Genomic DNA, 17,540 nt, shown 5'->3' with positions numbered 1-17,540 from the left:
CCCAAACCGACCGATTGGATTGAGCACGAGAGGTGAAGCGTTCGGTCACTTCACCATTAAATGAGCATTAATGCGCCCGCAGAGGCTTAGCTGGCGGGCACTTAGGTCCGCAGCTGGACGCGTGGCACAAGCTTCGCCCACAGTTGAATTTCTAACTGTTGGACAAACTCACCACCATCCAAATTTCGCCTGTAGTGTGAGCTCGCCATCAATTGAGTTTGATTTTTTTCACAGCTCGAAATCATACGGGTTTCGCCTGCAGCGTAAGTTCGTCAGCAGTTGAGTTTGGCCGTTTACTCGAACTTGCCAGCAGTTGAGTTTAGCTTCCAAGCAAAACTCACCGTGATCGAGTTTTGCCTGCATACAAGCTTCGCCAGCAACGTGAACTCGTCAGGAGCCGAGCTTCACCATCTTAACGAACTCGCCGTCGCCATAGTTTCGCCGATAGTGTAAACTCATCGGAATAAAGTTTGGCCTTGAAAATAGACTCGTCGTCACACAAGAGATTTCGCCTGCGGTACGAGATTGTCAGCAATTACAGAGCAAAACACTGGAAAGCGACATATCCAAAGAGTATACGCACAATGAGCGGACATAAACCTCATTGATGCTTTAAGACAGTACATTTGAACAAAGTTATGGTTTTTGCGATTGCGAAAGTCATAATATTACGTTCAAAGAAGTAAAACATGCACCCAGTGTTTAAGACAATACATTTGAACAAAGTTATGACTTCATAAGCAAACAAGTCATAAACAAAATGTCTTAACATAATCATAAGGCAAAGGTCTCAGTCAAACACGCTAAAAGTGGAGATCTCTTCTTTGGCCGCCTCCACCTTGCTCGCATGGTCCTCCCGAGCTTTTCCTGCAGCCTTCCGAATCCGGTCCTCGCGACTCGACCTGGCGGCAGCATCTGCCTGGCGCAAGGCTAGCAGGCGTCGAGTTTCCGCCTCAGCGTTCTTACTGACCTTAACAACGTCGGACTGGAGCCCCTTCCACTTCGCCTCCGCCTGTCCCAATTCGGCCCTCAGGCGAGCCATAGTGCAATTGAGGTCAATGATTTGCTCCTCTAGAAAATGTTGTTGACCCACCCAAAAGTTGGCGACAGACTCCAAATCCGCTATTTCTTTGGAACGGGTCTCCTGCTCCAGGGCTTCCTGACGCCTGACATGAACCAGACAAGACTCCATGTTGGCTTCCAGACCTTCCCGTAGCAAGGTCTCTAACCTTATCATACGTGATTCCAAGAGACGGAACTCATGCATGCAGCGGGTAGCGAGTCGATTTTTGCCCGATCGCCACAAATCAGCCACGCGATCAAGGAGAGACTGCCTAAAGCTGTCAAAACTACCCATGCCAAGGTCGACAAGGGAAATCACCTGTCTCATAGCGCTCTCAAACTCTTCGATGCGAGCTTGCCAGGACAAGGACTCGAATGGAGCAGGTTCTTGGCCCGGAGCGAGCGCTATAATGGGCGGAATCTCGAGGCAGGGTTCAGCCCCCGACTGGGGAGCGGAGTCTGAAGCGGCGGAGGTCACAGGACCTTCAGATTCGTCGTCCGAAATTAGGATAGGCTCGGCCGCATGCTGCTCGGCAGCCGGCGCCTCCCCTCGATCTGCAAAACACAACAACAACACAGAGAGGAATCAAGGCAAGGATACCTGTTCAACCCACGCAAGAGTCAGCACGAAAAGATACCTTCGGCCGCGGTAGCCTCAGCAGCGCCCGAAGAAGACGGCTCTTTCCTTTTCTTGGAAGCAACCCTCTTCACCTTCGGTGCCATCAGGAGTGTGAGGAAGGAAGAATTTGGGTTTACTCCAAGGGAAGACAATGAAAAGGCCGTAGACCCTCTTGATAGAGAGTAAGGGTGTTAAATACCCTAAGGGCCCTAGGTGGTTACTCAATACTTGATTAGACCGTTCAAAGGCTAAAGCAGTTGAAGGGTAAGGCCGAACAGATCGGATCTTACCTGGACGGACAAGATATGATGGTTCGTGATCACGATCTGCAAGAACGGCCCGAATCGGGCGCGAGGGACGAAGAGGCCCACTACCTCGTATTTAATGCGAAATGACTAGCCCACGTCTCCTTAACCGGCGTACACGTGGATTGGCACGTGGCCCACTGAAAGCGGGACCCCCGCGAATCCGCCTGCGGACAAAATTCACCTGCAGATGAGGTAAACTTGCAGCAGAAAATTGCTGGCAAGAATTCCTCTACAGTTGAGGTTCTCTTACGGCCAAATTCTAATTAACGCAAAAAAAAAATGGAGCACACGCAAGTGACAATAGGCCAAAAACAAAAGGATAATTTCATTCATAGAAAGAAATCCTAGTACAACTGGCAATCAAAGACGAAAAGAGGCAAATTACAAGGCTTTCAACCGCAGTTCCGCCTCACGAATCTCCCTAGCATGGCGTTGCTCTAGCCTCCTCAGAATCTCCTGGCGAAGGTCTTCCTCAGTGCGTGAGGCTACGTCTTGGACGGTCTCTTTGACCTCCCTATAGGCTCGAGCCTTTTCCTCGACGGAATTAGCCGTCAGTTGCTGGCGAGATTCAATGCTTTCCAACTCCTTGACCGCATATTCACGAGCCTTCTCTTGAATGGCCAACGAAGCTTGCGCCTTAGCTATAACTTGCTTCAGATTCTCTACCTCCGAAGACAAGCGAGAAACGCGATTGTCGGCCTTCTGTCGCTCGAAGGCCATTCGTTCGTCCTCAGCCTTGGCCTGCTCCAATTCTGCTGACAATCTTGCCTCCAATGACGTGGTCTCGTTCAGGCGGCGATCGCGTTCTTCCACCGCTGCTCGGACTTCGCCAGTTTCGAGATCCACAAGAGTGGAACTCTTCGCGCGAAGAGCAAGCAATCGTTGATTAGCTTCCTTCACTTCCTCCTTACGCTGGAAGTAGGGCTTCGCCGCAGTATGGCCAAGCCTCTTGATTAAGAAGCTCACGATGTAGTCGAGATCCTCTTCAAAATTCTCGAAGGGACAACTCTCCTCCAAAGCGAGCTTGATGCAGCCGGCTAGAGTGTCTCGGAAATCAGTCACAGATCGTGCCGCACTCCTTCTTCGCTCACGCTCCAAGGGAGAGAGGGCAGCCTCCTCCGCCATGGAAGAAATCCCAGTTGGAGCGCCTGTGGTCATAACCGTAGAAGCAAGGATTGGCGCCGCCAAAGCTGGCGTGACCAATGACGCCCTCGGAGCAGTGGTCACAGCATCAACGGCCGCCGCCGACAAAGAAGTGGTCACTTGCGGAGTAGAAGTCTCCCTTTGAAGCGGAGACTCTTGCGCTGATGGAAGATCCCTAACCGACGCTTCCGTAGGAGCAGGAGATCCCTCTATTTGGCTGGGCGCATCCTCACGAGCCAACACCTCTTCCTCGCTGGATAACGTCTCATGAATCGAGACGTCGTCGTCCCCCTCAGATTCACTCATCTCCCCAGACGAGCGACCCGCCCAAGAAAGAGGATCCTCCTTGCCAGCAATTTTGGGGGCGCGATCAGCTACGAATGTACGAAGAGGATTAACAGAGGCCCCTCGAAAGGGACCCTATTAACAGTTGGGCACGGAAGGATGAGCAATACTAAAACCTACGCTTACCTGAGCCTGTGGTCCCCTCGTCATCTCCAGCTTCCTCCTCTTCGTCAGAAGGAATGGAGATCACCTTCTCAACCGCACCTGCATAGGCCCAATACAAGTGTCAAAAGGTGTAAGACCAACGTTGTGATCAAGGGTGCTGTTGCGAAGACTACCTCCTGATTCGGACACGGAAGTCGCTGGAACTCCCGCCTGTGGGCTCACGACAGATTGCGGAGGGGCGTCCTTCGAAGTCGCTGGAACTGCCCCCGATGCGGCAGAAGAGGCGGGCAGCACGGCTCTAGACCCAGACGTCGCCACTCCAGGGACGCTTGCCTGGGAAACATTATCCTGGCCTTCTGCCGCTCGGGCGGTCTCGACTGTCGCCCCCGCTCGGGAACTCTCGGTCGCTGCCTCCCGCTGACGCTTCGAGAGAAGCGAGCTACTCGGAGACAGAAGAGGTGTCCCCATCTGTCCAATTGTCGGACTCTGGACCTGTCTTGGGTGTTCAGATTCTCATGGTTCACCAGGGGCATCCAACGAAGGACCAAGTGGAGGAACTCGAACCTCGGGAGCCTCAGATTCGTTTAAACCGGCATCAAAACTCTCGGTGTCCTCCACTAGATCCTCTGAGAATAGATCCCTAGCAGTTTGGTGGCCCCTTTGCCTTAAAGAACAGAGAGCCCCCCTGAGAGGACGATCGCGTTCCGCCAGACATGAGCTCCGGAACCAGAAACCAGCGGGGTTAGCACTGGCGCCCCGATACCACCGGCAGTATAGAAGCGTGTGATGCAAATCGTGATCCTTCGTGGGTAACTCAAAACGAGCCTGGGTACCACTGGCATGGGTCCAGAACCACCCCCGAGCTCCATCCACCAGTCCTCCTTCGAAGTGTAGGCGGGGATTGGCGTTGCCCACGTACAATTGGTCGTACCCGAACTGACGGGCGAACCTGCAGGGGATATACGGCTCGAGATAGCACACAGAGCCTGTGCGTAGAATGTGATCCCCCGGCCGAATATTCACCAACCATTGAAGAGCGCCACGTGAGAGAGCTGTGGGGCGGTCCGCCGTCGGCACGTCCCTAATAGACTCGCCGTATCTTCCTCCGCTGAAGTAAGGGAAGAAGCGATGAAAATTGTAGTGGACAAAATGGGAGAGCGTCTTCCGCGTATCGGGAATGTCTTTACACTTCCAAGAGCTCCTCTCCAAACGCTCAAGGAACGGAACGAACCTGTCTCTTTGAAGAGTCGCGGGAACGCTCATCAAACACTCACAGTAGTAAACAAACCACGCCATCAAGTAGGTGTATGGCAGCCCCACTCTGGGATTGGGAGTCCTGATGACCTCAAGTAGGTGTATGGCAGCCCCACTCTGGGATTGGGAGTCCTGATGACCTCTCCATTCCCCTCGTCGGTAATCGACACACGACAGAATTAGGCCGTCAGAGTGCGGAGCCCCCGGTGGATACACGCTATCATCGCCGATACCAGGGAATAGGACTTCCCGTGGGCTAAACAAACCGCAGGATACACGACCTCTACGGGAATAGCCTCAAAAGAGTGAGTGGGGATTACGTACCTTTTGAGCCACAACATGAGAAACCCTGCAAGCAGAGCCTTCCCAGAGATAGGGGACATGGCCTGGTGGTGGAACGAATGGAAGACCGTTCCAGATTTGAACCCGCCCTTGTCATGATCGAGAGCTATGGTGGCTTCCTCTTCAGCCATCCTCCTTTCCACTTCAGCCTGGCCGCACCCGCCTAGAGGAAGAGCAGCACTCCCTTTGACGTCGTTCCCCGGGAACAGATAGTCAGCCCAATTCTTGTGACTGATCCCCGGAGTCCTCTTCTTCTTCCCCTTGTGATCCCTAGCCCCTAAAGTGTTGAGGCAGATATAATAATGGCAGAGCAACTCCCACAGAGTTTCCACTACCAAGGGGGAACAGTCGGAAAGCTGGTCGATCTCATCTTGGTCTGGGACGTACTCCTCGTAAGGAAAGTCCCCCAGGGGTAGCCCTGACACGTCATACATCTCGTGAGGGAACATACCGAGTTCACCGTTGGGGGTGAAGAAGGTGCCGCTTTCCGCACAGTACAGTTCTAGGATGCTGTGGAACTGAGAGGCATTAATCCTCAAACCATGTCGAGTGGCTTGAATGGCCACATACAACTCCGAATTCTTGAGGTCAGAATTCTCGGCCAGGATGTAGTCGGTAATTTTGGACCACCAAGTATCGCTGCCCGGCGCAGAATATACCCACCCAGGGGCTCTGAAGTCCTTTGGGGGAAAACTCCCACCTACTCGAAAGAAACGGTGATGGAAGGTCTCTGCTACCGCCGTCGACTCCCCTACAGGCGGCTCATTAGACAGTAGGCCAGGGCGCAGACCCGTCACGCGCTTACATGAGCCCTCCACCCAATATCCCGCCGTGGAGCATGTAAAGACACCACAGGTGACCCCGTCCTGAGTGGGGGTCAAGTCCCAGTTCATCACTCGAGGGACCGCGAAAGACCGTAGCCTGACGATCAGAACCCCCTCGGCATGACGGGAAGGTAATAGTGAGTCCCCTCCACTATGCGCAACCACCTGCTCTCCTTGAGCAGCAGAGCGGAGGGATCAGTGACAGAATCACCAAACAAAAACTGGGGCTTCGGCAGCTCCACCCTGTCCTCGTCTGTCAACACCGCGTCAGTGGTCAACTCACGCAGCGTTAAGTGATACCCATCGGTGACTCTCCTTGTCGAACCGACCGGCTTATCGGCAGAGAACACGGGCACCGGACCCAAAGAAGGAAACCGGGGAGGCGTTGGATTACCCACACCCCCGGCAAGGCCGGTGGCCACGCCCTTCGGGAGGGCTTGGTCGGAAAAGGTCGCTGCAAAACAAAGTCAAGTAAAATCAGGAGGCAGATATAGATCCGCCTGTCAAGGAGCGAAATTCGCCCGACATGACGAGATCCGCTTTCATAAGCCACATTCGCCTTTACGAGATGAAAGTCGAACTCGCCTGTCAAAGACGAGTTCACCTTCGCCTGATAAAGATCAATCTCGCCTATAAAGGTTGGAATCGCCCAACACGGATGAAGGTAAAATCTGCCCGAAAAGGGGCAGTTTTACCAAAATCACGGGGATTGCTAAAAGACGACCTAACCCACCAAGGCAAAATGAGCAGTGCTCATCTTCCTGGCAAGACAGCAGTGACCAACGCAAGAACATTAAAGCAAACTTTTTTAACTTACCCAAGCGCGCCTCAGGCACATTGGCGGTCACACCAGCGTCCAGGCGGTCGGAGTAGCGTCCGGGACCCTTTCCCCTCACTTTACACCTCTTGGATTTCGGCGCCATTGAAACGAAGCGGGAATTCTTTCTCTTTGGGGAGGTTTTCACACACAGTAACTTTCAAAAAGAGGAGAAGGACGAAATCTATTTAAAGGCGAAAGGGCTTGCGTAACCCCGATGGCACCTGCAAAGCAAGACACTCGCGTTCAAGAGACGTGGCCTCGATCGAAATCGACGGCCCAGATCGCCCTTCACAACTCGTTATACAGTTGCGAAAGAGCCATTAAAAAGGGGAACGGGCCGGCCAAAGCCCGAGACCCGAGCCAAAACCCACGACTTGATCTAACGGCCTGGTTCGAAAACCACGGCCACGATGCGTCATGGGGCAAAACACGCGAAACTGACATCATGTTGTCAAGTCACGATCGCCACGACCCGATGGGACCGCGCCGCCTTAGCTGGGTAGCACGAAGCCTTATCGGCAGATACGTGGCTCATCTCCCATCTAATCTGGTTCCGCCCCAAAAAGGAGGGGTCTCGCCCGCGAATATTTGGCCTTACCCCACGAGTCGCATGAAATTTGGCTCCCAAAGACTAATTTCGCCTTGACGATTCATTCGCCCTTAAAGGTAAAATTACAAACGAAGCCAATAGAATGACCTCGCTTAAACGGTTAAACCCACGCCTCAGACGGCTAAGGGTCAGAGCAGAAATCTTAGCATTAAGCCTAAGAGAAACTGTTCGGCAACTCATCATACTGAGGGGAATAGTATGGCTAGCCCAATTCAAACGGTGATCGGTTAAGGCACATCAAACCCGTTGATAGTTGAGGGTTTGCTAAAAATCCTAAAAGAAACCCAAAGGCACTTGCTTCGCCAAGATTTTCTTCATTCAAAGTATTCCAGACCCCACGCAAGCCAGTTTAGGTCTAAAAACTTTGAAGGGGGTCTTGTAGATGGTAAAAAAATACCTCTGATAAGCCTACAGGAAATTCGCCCACAAGAAGTTGCCTGCCTAAGCCGCATGGTCGTCAAACGTGCTCGATTCCAGATTCGCCTGAATAATCGACTCGCCTGCACGAGTTGAGATCAGTTGGAATAGCGGAAGTTCGTCTTTCACGCAACTCGCATGCCCGAGTCCAAAGTCAAATCCGCCTGCAAATCTCAAGGCCGCCCGCACCCGTTACCCTACGTGCTAGGATGGGCCTTCCCATCTCTCTCTCTCTCTTGACCCAAAGGGAGAGGGCACAGTACCCCAAGACCGTCAAGCGGCAGCTCACAGCACGCACAGTACGAAGGACTGGACAGGTGTCCGAACGAGGGGACAAGAGCCGCCGGCGCTCGGTGGTTGGTCAGATCCACATAAGCATCTGACAGCCGCTGTCACGCATACGAGGAGGGGCTTTCCCACTCTTACGTAGCGTGATGCAGAACGCAGCCCTTCGAATGACCACTGACGGTACGAACGAACAGCAAGACATCCCTGGACAATGTATGGTCACATCCCATAATTCAAGGAGTAGTCAAGCTGTCCTTCTTCCATTTAAAAGCCCCTTCCAGCACACTGTGAAGAAGGTCGAAAAACTTGGAGAAAAGAGTTGAGACCCAGCTGCTCGCATAATCTTTGCATTACAGCACCACTGCCTAGTTCCGATCTCCGATCGCCGGCGAACTAAGCAGACTCGAACTCTTTCGACTCGAGCTTCTACTGCGTACTGAAGCTCTCTAGCAACCCCGGTCGAACGGTCCAAGGGAAGCAGACTCGACCCGAACATCGAGCGAAGCATCCTATAGCCACCTAAAGTCCCCACACAAAACAAAGAGGGCATTCCCTCTGCTTCTGTTGTAAACATTTGATTATTAGTTTGTAATAAGCTTTCTTATTAATACAAACGAAACTCCCTGTTTTCGGGAAATCAAATTTTCACCCTACAACAATGAAAGAAAAATTGACTTGTATTCCTCTCAAAATCAATTACAATTTGGATTCCGATTACAAAAGAGAGGAGAATGAATTTGATTCTCCCCTTTGTTTAAAACCGGTTTCTTCACAGTGGCGATGGAGTGCCTCCCTCGAATGCTCGTGTCGAGTTTTCTCTCCATTGACGATCCGTACGACTTGATTCACTGGAACGTGGTCTTCTCCTCACGATTTGACGCTGTGGGAGGACTTGCGTGGCAAGTCTTAGATAGTGGCAAGTCTTAAAAAATAACTCTTAACGAGTTAATAACTCAGAGCGAGTTTATCTCTATGAAAGAGTTGATTTAAACCGAAAGTTCGGTTAATAAGCCAAGGATAAAGAAGCTTCTGTTGTCGACCTCTAAAGCTCCAGTCGAAGAACGAATGCTCTTCTTTGCTGCCAATCCTCAGGTCCAAAAAGCCAGCCCTTGACCGAATTTCCCTTTGTTGATGAGAGAAAATCCGATCCTCCCCCCCCCGAAGATCTCTTCTTTGCTCCCCAAAAAGAAGGATCCGAACTCAGTTGAGTTTCCCACTATTTATAGGGATTAAGGGTGGTAACTACCCCGATAAACGGTTTTGGGGCCGTTCAACTTGTGTTTGAACAAGTCAAATGCCTAAATTGGCGTTCTGGACCTTAACTCTGCGTCTTAGAGATGAGACGCAGAGTTAAATCTCTTGTAGAGATTGGAAACGCACAGGCCGCACGCGTTCTGTAAATTGGAGACGCACAGTTGAGATGCAGAGATGAATTCTACGTTTTGACATCTGAGACGCAGAGATGAACTCTGCGTTTTGGCATCTGAGACGCAGAGGTGAACTCTGCGTTTTGGACCTGGAACGCAGAGTTGGGTTCTGCATGAACTCTGCGTTTTGGACCTGGAACGCAGAGTTGGGTTCTGCATGAACTCTACGTTTTGAGTTTGGAACGCAGCTACGGCCTCTGCGTTTTGAATCTGGAACGCAGCCACGACCTCTGCGTTTTGAGTTTAGAACGCGGACACAACCTCTGCGTTTTGAATCTTGGATGCAGAGGTGAGTCTTAGGTGGGCTCGACGAGCTTCAGGCTAAGTCCGATGTTCTGACGAAGCCAGTCTTGCAGACGGACTTCAGAACATAACTTGCTGCGAAGAACAAGTCATAACTTTCAAACCGTAAGTCAGAATTGAACAAACTATATATGAAAATAGGCTATCTCGACGAGATGGGGCCATCCGAACCTAGCCGAAGGCTTCGGTTCCTTCCTTCATTTCGCCAAATTCCTTACGGTTTGAGAGATATCTGCATTTTAGTATGAAGAGACCGTCAATTTGTAGTCTCTCTCGCTAGAGCTTTGCACAGATCGTTATCTTGTAATCTTCATCTTGGCTCCTTGAGAATATGAGAGTCGTCAGATTGTAACTCCCGATATTGATTGTGAAAGCTGTTGAATTGGGGCTTTCATTAGCTGTTGTGAAGGTCATCAGATTGCAACCTTCTATGTGAAAGTCCTCAAATTGTAGCATTCTGGAAGTCGTCAGATTGTAACTTCCATCATCGGTGTTTGATGGGGGATCAACTATCTATTGTGATTTTTAGACAGCCTACATAACCCCCTCCAAAGTTTTCGAAAGTTCTGGGACGAATTTTCGGAATACTTTGGATCTCAACTCTGATCTTGGATCTGTTGATTCCTTGTCACTAAGGAGTTGTTCTCTGCACTCGCTTCGAAAGCAGCTTGGTTAAAGGGATTTTCCATGCAGGACCTGTGTGAAGGTATGCGCCATAATCCTGCTTCTAGAATGTGGTGGTGGACCCTGCATTTTGAACTTGAGATGCAGGTTTCACCCTTGCATGTTGAATTTGGAACACGAGTGTGACCTCGACGTTCGGTTTTTGCATCGCGGGTCTGATCTCAACGTTTTGACTTAAGACATGGAAGTGGCTTCCGTGCATTTTTGACTAAGTCTTTGAGACTTGCCTTTGGCGCATCTGTTGTAAGTCTCGACTCACATCCATTAAGCTGATGGGCCTGCAAACGTGCATAGAATTTTTGGCAAACCCTTAGCCATCAACGGATTTGATAAGCTTTTACCGACCACCGTTTAAGTCGGGCTAGCATGTGGATTGTCTAAGTCCGTTCCACATGTAACGTTGTACTAAGAGAATGAATCCTCTTAGACTTGATGCTATGATTTTGAATACATAGACTTTGTCATTTTGACGGGAAAAGACTAACCGGCAACGCGTGTTAGGCGTAGACTTATCTCTATTTAGGGATCGAGATAAAGTCCCCCATGCGTGTAAGGCATGAATTTTGGCGTTATTAATAACAACCTGCTATGATATTGAATACGTAGGCTTTGCCATTATTATGAGAATAGGCTACCCGTCAGCATGTGTTAGATGCAGACTTATCTCTAATTAGGGATCGAGATAAAGTCCCCTATACATGAAAGGTATGGATTTTGGTGCTACGATGTTGAATACGTAGACTTGGTCATTTTCGCGGGAACGAACCACCCGGCAGCATGTGTTAGATACAGACTTATCTCTAATTAGGGATCGAGATAAAGTCCCCCATACGTGAAAGGTATGGATTTTGGTGCTACGATGTTGAATACATAGACTTGGTCATTTTCGCGGAAACGAACCACCCGGCAGCATGTGTTAGATGCAGGCTTATCTCTGTTTAGGTGTCGAGATAGATTCCCCCAGGCATGAATCCTGGTGTATTTTTCACGGCGAAAGATTAACCGGCAACGCGTGTTAGGCGTAGACTTATCTCTAATTAGGGATCGAGATAAAGTCCCCCATGCGTGAAGGCATGGATTTTTGGTGTCGTTTCTTCCTGTGTGGCTTGAAACACCGAAAGAAAGTTAGAAGTGTCAGAGGTATAGTATTAACTTGGTATGAACTTTCACCTAAAGTGAAATCCAAAAAAAAAAATTATTATCACAAGGATAATTCCAGAAAATCTTTAATCCGCTGGGGATTTTATAATGAAAACTTGCTATTCTTGTTGGAAAAAAGGATTAACAAGTTCATTAGGGGTTGACTACTAGAGGTGTTATGTTAACCTAACAGTATTTTATGGACCTATCGCTCTATTGAAGAGAGTCGATAAGTTGATTTGGTCGTCAGAGGTGTGGTGTTAACTTGACGGGTTTGTGGACCTATCGCTCCATTGAAGAGAGTCGATAAGTGGATTTTGTCAGAGGGGTGATATTAACGTGACAAGAAGAATTTGTGCTCGGGCAATTTTGAGGACTTATCGCTCTATTGACGAGAGTCTATAAGTTGATTTTGTCAGAGGTGTAGTGTTAACGTGACAGGATTTGTGTTACGATTGGAGCAACTTTGGGGACTTATCATCCTATTGACGAGGATTGATAAGTGGGTTTTGTCAGATGTGTATTGTTAACGTGACAAGAATTTGTGTTGCGATTGGAGCAACTTTGGGGACTTATCATCCTATTGACGAGGATTGATAAGTTGATTTTGTCAGAGGTGTAGTGTTAATATGACAGGATTTGTGTTGCGATTGGAGCAACTTTGGGGACTTATCATCCTATTGACGAGGATTGATAAGTGGGTTGTCAGAGGTGTATTGTTAACGTGACTAGATTTGTGTTGCGATTGGAGCAACTTTGGGGACTTATCATCCTATTGACGAGGATTGATAAGTGAATTTTTTGTGTTGCGATTGGAGCAACTTTGGGGACTTATCATCCTATTGACGAGGATTGATAAGTGAATTTATTAGAGGTGTATTGTTAACGTGATAAATTGGGAGTGATGCAAACTGAATGCGTACTCTGTGGGGATTATGATCGTCAGAAGTGTAATGTTAACTCGACGATGTGAAAGATTCGTTACTCTTAATCCAGTGGATTCCAAGTAATTAACCCCCGGTCTTGATTAAGACTTAGCAGGAGAATAAAAAGAGGTAGACAAGGCACATCACCTAGTGAGGCACTATCCATGAAGTCGGAATAGAGTCACATCACCAGGTAGGCCATTATCTGATGAGTTTGACTATCAGAGGTAATTGTTAACTCGATAGTTTTATGGACCTATCATCCTACTGAAGAGGATTGACTTCAGTGGACGTAGTATCTTTCCCTTCTGACTGGGAAGAGTAAGCCTGGTCCGGTTGCTCAGGAGAAGATTGGGCTTGGTCTGATTGCTCGGGCTGATCCTGGCTACTTTGTTCTTCAGCTTTGATCCTGGTAATGATTTTTTAAGCCTGCTCGCCTTGAGAGATTAGTTGTCTCCAAGAACGACATTCTGCAACTCCTATTCGGGCAAGGAGGTCGGTTTGCAAGTTGTGTCGACAGGTCTCTACTAAGGTAGACTGTGTCATACCTGACGAACACCGGAGAGCCATGGTTCGGAACCTTTTGACGAAGGCTTTGACAGACTCCCTCTTCTTCTGCTTGGTGGCGAGAAGTGTATGAATGGAGACTTCTGTATCCTCTTCAAAGAATCTTGATAGGAAGAGTCTCTCTAGATCCGCCCACTTTTGGATACATCTGGCAAGCAGTTTCCTGAACCATTCAAAGGCAACTCCCTTGAGGGTGCCAATGAACAATCGAACCAGTATGGCGTCGTTTGATATCACATTTCCAGTCTGTGACTTAAAATGATAGATATGTTAGTTCGGTGATCCTGTGCTGTCAAAAGTTTGTAGCGTCGGGACCTCAAACTTTGGAGGATAAGGGGCTGCATCCCATTCGGCAGGATAGGGCCTGATAACTCCCTCATCTTGGAGCTCACTTCTGTTAGCAATAGCTTTGAGGCGGGCTTCCAATTCTTCCATTTTGGCAGACTGAAGATTCTGCTCGTTCTCAGTCTCTCTTCCTTCATCAAAGGAAGATTCCAGGTTGTGGGATTCTTGGTCAGAATCCACATCATCAACCATTTTTCCCTTCCCTTTGCTTGTGTGAGGTCGGGATGAAGACGCTTTTCCTCTCCGGGAAGATTCTTGCCTAAGCGGCGAATCGGTCTCCTGAGATTTGACCTTGTCTGCGACGATTTGAGTCAACATGACCATGAGTTCATTGATGGCCTCCTGTTGAGATTTGAGCATGGCCTCCTGTTCATCAAGTCTCTTCGCGAGATCTTCATGGTTTCCCGTCATATAAGCGAAGCTCTTATCTTCAACAAAAGAGCTTGATGACTGGGACTCTGCAATGGCTGAGTGTTCGTCATCGGAATTAGTTCCTCTGGCTAAACTCCGATAGTTAACAGGGGGAATGGCTCCTGTTCGCATCCGAGTGCGTTGGTAGACTCCTTCAAACTCGTTAGTGATTTCTCCATCTTTTGTTTGTTGGAAATTTGTAGTAAAAAGACAATGAAAGAAAAATTGACTTGTATTCCTCTCAAAATCAATTACAATTTAGATTCTGATTACAAAAGAGAGGAGAATGAATTTGATTCTCCTCTTTGTTTAAAATTGGGTTCTTCACAGTGGCGATGGAGTGCCTCCCTCGAATGCTCGCGTCGAGTTTGCTCTCCGTTGACGATCCGCACGTCTTGATTCACTGGAACGTGGTCTTCTCCTCACGATTTGACGCTGTGGGAGGACTTGCGTGGCAAGTCTTAAAAAATAACTCTTAATGAGTTAATAAATCAGAGCGAGTTTATCTCTATGAAAGAGTTGATTTAAACCGAAAGTTCGGTTAATAAGCCAAGGATAAAGAAGCTCCTGTTTTCGACCTCTAAAGCTCCAGTCGAAGAACGAATGCTCTTCTTTGCTGCCAATCCTCAGGTCCAAAAAGCCAGCCCTTGACCGAATTTCCCTTTGTTGATGAGAGAAAATCCCCCCAAAGCTAGCCGAAGATCTCTTCTTTGCTCCCCCCAAAAAGAAGGATCTGAACTCAGTTGAGTTTCCCACTATTTATAGGGGATTAAGGGTGGTAACTACCCCCTTAATCCGCTCCTAAGTGGGGCGGAAATCCCTCAGAACGTGGGATAAACGGTTTTGAGGCCGTTCAACTTGCGTTTGAACAAGTCAAACGCCTAAATTGGCATTCTGGACCTTAACTCTGCGTCTTAGAGATGAGACGCAGAGTTAAATCTCTGCTAGAGATTGGAAACGCACAGGCCGCACGCGTTCTGTAAATTGGAGACGCACAGTTGAGACGCAGAGATGAATTCTGCGTTTTGACATCTGAGACGCAGAGATGAACTCTTTGTTTTGGCATCTAAGACGCAAAGGTGAACTTTGCGTTTTGGCATCTGAGACGCAGAGGTGAACTCTGCGTTTTGGACCTGGAACGCAGAGTTGGGTTCTGCATGAACTCTTCGTTTTTGACCTGGAACGTAGAGTTGGGTTCTGCATGAACTCTGTGTTTTGGAACTGGAACGCAGAGTTGGGTTCTACATGAACTCTGCGTTTTGAGTTTGGAACGCAGCTACGGCCTCGTTGTTTTGAATCTGGAACGCAGCCACGACCTCTGCGTTTTGAGTTTAGAACGCGGGCACGACCTCTGTGTTTTGAATCTTGGACGCAGAGGTGAGCCTTAGGTGGGCTCGGCGAGCTTCAGGCTAAGTCCGATGTTCTGACGAAGTCCAGTCTTGAAGACGGACTTCAGAACATAACTTGTTGCGAAGAACAGGTCATAACTTTCAAACCGTAAGTCGGAATTGGACGAATTATATATGAAAATCGGCTATCTCGACGAGACGGGGCCATCCGAACCTAGCCAAAGGCTTGGGTTCGCTTCCTCTGTTTCGCCAAATTCCTTACGGTTTGAGAGATATATGCATTTTAATATGAAGAGACCGTCAATTTGTAGTCTCTCTCGCTAGAGCTTTGCACCGATCGTCATCTTGTAATCTTCATCTTGGCTCCTTGAGAATATGAGAGTCGTCAGATTGTAACTCCCGATGTTGATTGTGAAGGCTGTTGAATTGGGGCTTTCATTAGTTGTTGTGAAGGTCGTCAGATTGTAACCTTATACGTAAAAGTCCTCAAATTGTAGCATTCTGGAAGTCGTCAGATTGTAACTTCCATCATCGGTGTTTGATGGGGGATCAACTATCTATTATGATTTTTAGACAGCCTACACATATAGTAAGTATAATTTTGTAACGAATCATAATCCTTTGATAGCCACCCATTAAACAACGGTTCAATTTATATGCACGCAATAGTTTCTCCTCTACTTTTTCCTACTAACAATAGCTAAAAGATCCTATCAAGGTTCCATTTACATTATCAAAGCTATCCTAAAGGATCGAGATGACTATATATTTACATCATCAAAACTATCCTAAATAATCGAGATGATCATATATCTGTTGGAGTTGTAACTTAAAACTTGGGTTTGTAGAGGAAAAAAGGAAAAGTTTAGTCCCACATTGGAAAAGAGATGTGAAGATAGGTTCTTTATAAGCATTCTCTTTTTTTCCTATGCCTAGAAGAAAATAAAGGTTATGCTCCACACCACACACGCGCGCACCGGCCAGGCTCGGGTTCGGGTCGGGTGGCGCGCGCCCATGACCTGCGGACACGAATGCAGCTCCGAATTAAGGGGTCTTTAATCTGCTACGTTTTAATTTTTTTCTTTTGAACTTTCTTTTTGTATTAAAAACGTGATTAATATTTTCAAAATTTGTTAAACGGCTAGCAAAATTAATAGGCGGAAATTAAGGATCTAAATGAATGTAAGTGGATAGCAGTAAAGCGTGTTTATCATAAAGCAAATTAAAAACGTGGTTAATTTAACAATTAAAACATAATTAATTTTTAAAACGTGTTAAATGAGAGAGAGAGATTGACAGATCTAAATGATAGGAAAACGATTGGTATTAATTGGAAAATTTTATGGATTTTTAATGTGAATAATTAAAACGTGCTAATTACTCTATTGAGGGAATTATGGGCACAAATGACGCATTGAAATCCTATAAAAGAACCTAGCCGCAAGAGCTTAAACACAGTGAAAAATACAAGACATTCTCTCTTCTTCTCTGTTCTTCCTCCTCATTTTCCTGTTGTTACATTTTTTGTTGGTTCCCTGAAAGTAGTGAAGATTTCGCAAAACCTTCTTGAAGCTCGTGCCGACGAGAAGGAGGTCGTCTGACCGAGGATCGTCGTATCTCCGAGATCTATTACCGCGTAACCCTGTACGAGAGGGGGCAATTAGTTTCTTAGGACAATGCTTTGCACGTTTCGATCATCAGACCGTATTTCTAACCTTTATTTATTCATTTTCGTTTGAATTAATTTCAATCTGATATCATCTGATTTAATTATCAACCGTTCAAAACTTAATTCGTGTTAATTACTATCTAAACAGCTAATATTCCCAACAATATCCTCCAGGAATGAGATGATTTGCGCCGGAGTTAAAAATTTTAAACCAACCTCCCAATTGCCTGGGCTAAATTTTCCAAATCAATCTTGACATAGATCATCCCATTTAATGGGTATTCTAATGGAATCCCAATCCCAACCAACATCCACAACCACCATTGTTCATCACCAAAAGAATATCAAATAAGTAACATAGAACACTAGCTATATAGCAGACAACACCAACATAAACATCACCAAGAAGAAAAGGAAGGAAAGGAAAGAAAAAAGGAAAAGAAAACCAAAGCTAGCTAGAACCTATCCACAATATGTTCTACATGCCAAATTAACCACAATAGACACCAACAAGTACAACACCCAAAACCCAAACCCAACCACTACCAATCTCCGCCCCACAAGCCCCGGAGCCAAAATTAT

General features: G+C 47.6%; 1 protein-coding gene across 1 annotated transcript; it reads right to left on the bottom strand.

Moving 5' to 3' along the window:
* LOC109834336 lies at positions 2,371-4,050 on the bottom strand. Its single transcript, XM_020402348.1, has 3 exons — positions 3,756-4,050; positions 3,604-3,681; positions 2,371-3,506 (listed from the first exon to the last, which is right to left on the bottom strand). Exons 1-3 carry the CDS (start codon positions 4,048-4,050, stop codon positions 2,371-2,373), a joined length of 1,509 nt encoding a protein of 502 aa, XP_020257937.1.

This window comes from Asparagus officinalis, chromosome 1, assembly GCF_001876935.1.
Source record: "Asparagus officinalis chromosome 1, Aspof.V1, whole genome shotgun sequence".
Taxonomy (NCBI): Eukaryota; Viridiplantae; Streptophyta; class Magnoliopsida; order Asparagales; family Asparagaceae; genus Asparagus; species Asparagus officinalis.
The sequence above is the reverse complement of the archived record's forward strand: the minus strand, read 5'-3'. Positions and strand labels throughout refer to the sequence as shown.

Bases quoted from the DNA above. Each gene is read 5' to 3' on its own strand.
- LOC109834336 (XM_020402348.1), bottom strand. From the start codon at position 4,050: ATGGGGACACCTCTTCTGTCTCCGAGTAGCTCGCTTCTCTCGAAGCGT. The intron at 3,682-3,755 runs GTAGTCTTCGCA...GGGCCTATGCAG, and splicing joins TTCCGTGTCCGAATCAGGAG to GTGCGGTTGAGAAGGTGATC. The intron at 3,507-3,603 runs GTAAGCGTAGGT...GTACATTCGTAG, and splicing joins CGAGGGGACCACAGGCTCAG to CTGATCGCGCCCCCAAAATT.